This window comes from Pieris brassicae, chromosome 4 (genome assembly GCF_905147105.1).
Source record: "Pieris brassicae chromosome 4, ilPieBrab1.1, whole genome shotgun sequence".
In the NCBI taxonomy this organism is placed as follows: domain Eukaryota; kingdom Metazoa; phylum Arthropoda; class Insecta; order Lepidoptera; family Pieridae; genus Pieris; species Pieris brassicae.
The window spans coordinates 9,654,517-9,660,516 of NC_059668.1; the positions used below are offsets into that span (position 1 = coordinate 9,654,517).

At 38.4% G+C, this 6,000-nt stretch overlaps 1 protein-coding gene across 5 annotated transcripts in view; it reads left to right on the forward strand.

The window, feature by feature from the left end:
- The window catches only part of LOC123709137 (paxillin), a 46,339-nt gene extending 40,565 nt beyond the window's left edge, over window positions 1-5,774 (forward strand). For 4 of the 5 annotated variants that reach the window (XM_045660284.1, XM_045660283.1, XM_045660281.1 and 1 more), the window contains exons 5-9: window positions 1,327-1,540; window positions 3,087-3,299; window positions 3,364-3,537; window positions 3,609-3,839; window positions 5,035-5,774. In XM_045660284.1, coding sequence (XP_045516240.1) covers window positions 1,327-1,540; window positions 3,087-3,299; window positions 3,364-3,537; window positions 3,609-3,839; window positions 5,035-5,301 — 1,099 coding nt within the window. In that variant the 3' untranslated portion in view covers window positions 5,302-5,774. Of the gene's footprint in view, window positions 1-1,326; window positions 1,541-3,086; window positions 3,300-3,363; window positions 3,538-3,608; window positions 3,840-3,923; window positions 4,363-5,034 lie in introns of those variants that run through there. The other variant, XM_045660285.1, reaches the window with a different exon arrangement.
- The last annotated feature ends 226 nt before the right edge of the window (window positions 5,775-6,000 follow it).

The window sequence follows — 6,000 nt, forward strand, 5'->3', positions numbered from 1 at the left end:
AAGTTTCTCATGTAAATAAAATATAATTTTGTAATGAGAAATAAAGTTCTTTAAATATTACACTCGCTAAATATAGAACGGAGTGTGATATGACTTCACATTTTTTTCATGGTTCTTCTTTTTTCTTCCAGTACCACTTCCAGGGTGGCTGTTAAAAAATTGAATTGCCGGGTATCCTGCCGTAGTCTTAACAATTTCTCGGCGGATCTGATGCCGGTCCACTCAATTCAAGGCCCGTGTTTTGCCTCGAATTTTGTGTATCGATGATGACGCAAACGTGTCCGAGATATGCGACTTTCCGTAGACTTTTTAGTCTGCATAAACTTTCGTCTCGTCCCGATTCATTGAAGGACTCTTTCATTCGTCATTCTTTGGATCCAGCTGATGCGAAGGATGCGACAGTACCACCACATCTCAGCTTCGAGGCGCCTTCTTGTGTCTTCTTTAATAGTCTATGCCTCACAGCCGTATAGTGCTACTGGCCAGGTGTAACACAGTAAGAGTCGAACTCTCAATTTGATACCAACGCCGCGACAAGTACTTTTGTCAGTTTATGAAAAAAGTCCGGACCATTTAGATTCGAGTTTTTTTTTTAGATTTCATCATCCGTTCTGCGCTCTTAGGGGCTGGCAGTTAAAAAGATAGAGTCAGTTTTGACGTACGATAAGCGTACAAAACTTTTCTACTAATATATTGATTTTGAATGTACATCGGTAGAAAAAAGTTCAGCTCTGTTCTTTACGTTTTAAAATATACCTCAAATGCAATGCAAATTGTTTTGTCTGTAAACTTAGATTTACAACAGCAATTTTTATGCTTAATTTTCGAGGCCAAAAGCCAAATGTTTATTTGTTCGTACTTCGCGATACTATTTTGGCAAGATGATATTTGGCATTTACACCTATGAATTGTCCGTAGACAATCTATCATAAATCTATGTCCAAGTTCCCAATATTAATATGCTCCAGTGGAGATTTACTAGCAGGTGTACTAAATGCGTATTACCAGAGTTGCCAACAACAATTAGTACTATTACTGTTCCCATAATTTTACTTTGTATTATTAATGAGTACAGGATATATAATAGTATATACGCTGTTGGATCGCGCGCGTTTTAGTATTGAAATGACTTATTGATAGAGTCGTTAAGGAAAATAAAATAAAACAAATGCAATGCGAAAAAAACAGCTTATTTATAATATATAGTATGACGCTATGTAGCTGCAGATTTTTCTCCTATGTTGATTCCTTTTAAAAACCAATATCTTAAACTATTATCTAGGCTGGTTTAGCCTGAAAATTTTGCTAAATCAAACTTTTCTACAGACGCGGTTCCACATCACCAATCCCGCCATCAGGTAGTCTTCCACGACCCGGCACGAAACAGGTAACGGTGACGGTCCAAGAAACAATCGTGGAACCAGCTCAGCAGCAGATACCAGTTGAACATGAGACACCAGTACATACCCATCGGCACCAACACGCCTCCAGCGCTACTAAAGAGCTGGATGATCTTATGGCTTCGCTTTCCGACTTTAAGGTCAGTGTTAATAAAAACATAATTCCTTACGTAGCGTAGTGGATTCAATGTGCGACTCTCATCCCTGAGGCCGTAGGATCCCCGGCTGTGCACCAATGGACTTTCTTTGTATGTGCTCATTTAACATTAGCTCGAACGGTGAAGGAAAGCATCGTGAGGAAACCGGCTTGCCTTAGACCCAAATATATGACGGCGTCAGGCGCAGAAAGCTGATCATCTGCCTATTAGAAAAAACAAATGCTCATGATACAGAAATGTAAGGCCCAGAAGTTGAAAGGTTTTACTTCCATGATCTTAATAAAAAAAAGAGAAATTAGTTTTTCTGGGTAAAATAGGAATATACCATAGATATAATAAAAACACACAAATCTTAATGAAAAATCAGCTTCAGATTTTAGTTTCTTTAGCCCATATTACGACGATTTTAGAGACGGCTACTACTTAGATATAGATAACGCACTAACATATGATTTAATTATAAATAATCCTGCAATAAGAAATGCTATATGGCAAGGTAGCTAAATAGCCTTCCGTAGAATTCTGTCTGCTGAAGACCGGGAATGTTTAAGCAGATTCATAAAAGGCCTAGGTAACTAACTCTCACATCTCATCCTTATAGATTGTTTAGAATCTTCACCGAAAAGTGGAACAAGCTCCCAAATTGCGATACGATTGGCTTGCTCTCTAACCTCTTTTAAAAGTCGTCTTAATCCTAAACTTAATCATTAAAAAAAGTAGTTTGTATGGCCTGAACATTTTTATTTTTTTCTCCAACTTTGTCTCAATCAAGATAATACAATTATTATAACGAATAAATTTTAATTGATTGTGTATGAACTTGAAACATTTTACTGTACGTTACGCGGTGTTTGTTTTGCTCTGTTAACCATGTAATGACAGCAATTAAGCAATTAGAGGCTGATCTCGCTTGGCACATCTCATAAAAGTTTTGTACTGGATATTCTTTTTATAGAAATTTAATTATTTTCTAACCCAATTATATAGTGTAGCCTAAGACTTCCTTATCTTTAGGATGTCTATAAAGACATTTTCGCATCAGTACTCGATCGGTCTTCTAATCCGATAAATTTTTCGAGCGGGTTCTCTCTAACTTATCGACTGTGCCAAATGCGTAAACTACAGACGTATAATATCGTTTATTTATGTATAATCAACTGTCATGGCCACCTCGGCACACTGCACTACACATTTTCCGTTTATTATAATATTTACTAGTCGCCTTTCTTGGCCCATATCTATTTCCAGCTTTAAGTCGCTCCAGCGATGCTGTCATCTCTCTCACTCCTTCCCAAAAGCTCACATCTAAAGATAGTACTGTTACATCACAGGCGTAGTGGGGCCGCATTATATTAGAGTACATAGTCAAACATTTCTCTCGGACCGCATTCGCTTCTGTCGCTCACGACTGATCGGATTCCCGTACGTTCTATACTTATCTTGATCTAAAACTGACGACTGTTTGGCAAAACAGTTTAAAGTTTTGACTGCTCCGTTTAGGATTGTTGATAGTTTATCGGAATTTCAGGTTAGCGCAGGTGCTCCCTCAGTAGACAGCGGTGCTCACGTGTACAGAGAAAACCGTGCCTGGCAGGAACAATACCGCAGCAACCCGCGGCAACCCGAGTCAGCATCTCTGGAGCATATGCTCGGATCTTTAAGAGCGGACATGAGCCGTCAAGGAGTACAAACCCCCCAAAAGGGATGTTGCAACGCCTGTGAGAAACCCATCGTTGGACAGGTGACCTATCTACCTATGAGGATTGCCAGTGACGGGACATGTCCTAAATTTGGAATTTTCTCAGGTCATCACGGCGCTGGGCCGCACATGGCATCCGGAGCACTTCACTTGCGCACACTGCAACCAGGAGTTGGGTACTAGGAACTTCTTTGAACGTGACGGAAGGCCCTACTGCGAACCGGATTATCACAATCTTTTCTCGCCCAGATGCGCTTACTGCAATGGACCCATCTTGGATGTTAGTTAGACCTCTCATTTCGCCGTTCTAGAGTATATTTTGGTTTGATAATGATGGATTTTATTTTACAGAAATGCGTGACCGCGTTAGAAAAGACGTGGCACACAGAGCATTTCTTCTGCGCTCAGTGTGGCCAGCAATTCGGAGAGGAAGGCTTCCATGAGAGGGACGGAAAGCCATACTGTCGCGCGGATTACTTTGACATGTTTGCCCCAAAGTGTGGTGGTTGCAACAAACCAATAATGGAGAACTACATCTCTGCTCTTAATACTCAGTGGCATCCAGATTGCTTCGTATGCAAGGTTTGTATTAGCGGGATTGGTAGAGCGTCTACGCCAGGTTGAGTATACATTTTCTTCAGCGTCTAAATGTTAATTCTTATACAGGATTGCCAAACGGCAGTGAAGGGTAAGACGTTTTATGCAATGGAAGGAAAGCCGGTATGCCCCAAATGCGTCGGAGTCGATGAAGAAGAATAATGAATGATCCCCAAAACGAATGATCCCCCCTTTTTTTCCAGCTAAAGCCTAAAGGCCAAACACAAACACACTGACACTATAGATAATATACTTAACGGAATTGTAATATATTTTTGTATTATTATTGTAAGGTTTATACAATAAAGAGAATAAAAAAAAACAAACAAAAAAACACAAAATATTTTTATGAAACAATTGACGTACGTTGCGTACGCGTCAAGGTCGCGTGCGTATACGCATGTAGGCGTTAATGAACGTAATCGTATCGGTTATATACTGTCCTAATATCGGTGAAATTTTGAATGGGGTCAAGTGCTGGTCGTATAGGGTTTCCCATTACGTGGGGTTAAAATTAGACGTGACGTCACAGCAGCCAAACCGGCTGATGAAGACGTTAATAGGCCATTACGTTCTATTTTCGAATTGCAAGCGGTTGCCATGCGCGAAGTAAAAATATGTCAAGATCAAAGATAGAACTTAATTTATGACAGATTAAACCTTATTTGTTGTCTTTTAAGATGCATAGTAAAAAACTTATTTACAATTGTTTGGATAATGTCCAATTTTTTGAGAATTAAACTTTAACAATGTCGAATTGTGTACACAATAAACACATTAACACATTCTTTGCAATTTCAAACTACATTATCGTACGCGCATTCCCATAGACATACTTAAAGATGTGATATTTTCATAGACAAAAGCCCATACATAATAATAAAAGGAAAACTTTACACAGTTCATGTACACAAGATCTTGATAGAAAACCTATTATTATCCTAGTCCCTACAAGTCAAATCAAAGACATGCCGGTTTCCTTCCAAAGCCTATTCTTCGTGTGTGTCGCCATTTTTTTAAGGGCAGCTAGATATGAACGTAACAAACTGAAACCATATAAAAACAATTGAAATCTGAATTTAAGTAGTTCAGCCCCTGGGAGAATGCTCAGTACGGGCACCTCCTTGTAAATTGGTACGATCTTTTTTACCTGTTTAAAATATATTAACATACATTTCAGGAATGCCGCGAACCATTCCACGGAGGCTCCTTCTTCGAGCATGAAGGGCACCCATATTGTGAAACGCATTACCATGGAAAGCGCGGTTCTTTATGCGCCGGGTGTCACAAACCCATAGCCGGGCGTTGTATCACGGCGATGTTCCGCAAGTTCCATCCGGAACATTTTGTTTGTGCGTTCTGCCTTCGACAATTGAACAAGGGCACATTTAAGGAACAAAACGATAAACCATATTGTCATACGTGCTTTGACAAGCTGTTTGGTTAGGCATTAAGATGGCGTTAGCTGGCCTCTGTACTCTATGGATTTGACAGATGACACTTTCAAGTTAAAACAAATGAATGAGAGATTTTTTAAAGCATTTACGTGAGTGCCACAATTTTTTTAATGATATGTTTGCTTGATTTGTCTTAATTTAAAATTACAAAAACTGTCATAATATCATATATAGACAATTGCAATTGGATAATTTAACGCGTTTTAATCCGCTAGAACACTTCAGTGTCATAATAAATAGATCTGGTGACAGACAGATATTGCTTTGTACTCTATTTGCACAATCAATCTTCGCGCTTTAGAAATATGGTCTGATTTTTTTTATTCAAAAACGTGTCCATAAAAAGCGTTTGTAGTCATAGAGATTTTGCTTAGTAATGTCAAAACGTACAACGAATACAAGTATTGCCTCTTTCTAACATTCAATGAATATTCTATTCCTCTCTCTTTCATTGATACAATTATAAAAAAAACGTAAGGTTAATATAAATTATTCCATCTCTTCTCCTCCTATAACAGTCAAAAGAGGGAAGGAGAAGAAAATATATAGAGGTCAGTGTTCTTGAAAACCCACAAATTATTTATGTCTTGTAAAGATAAACTGCCATATGTAAAATTAAGATATCGTTCTAGATGAGACTAAAAATAATTTATATTTTAGGTCTAAATATACAAAAACAAACAAACACA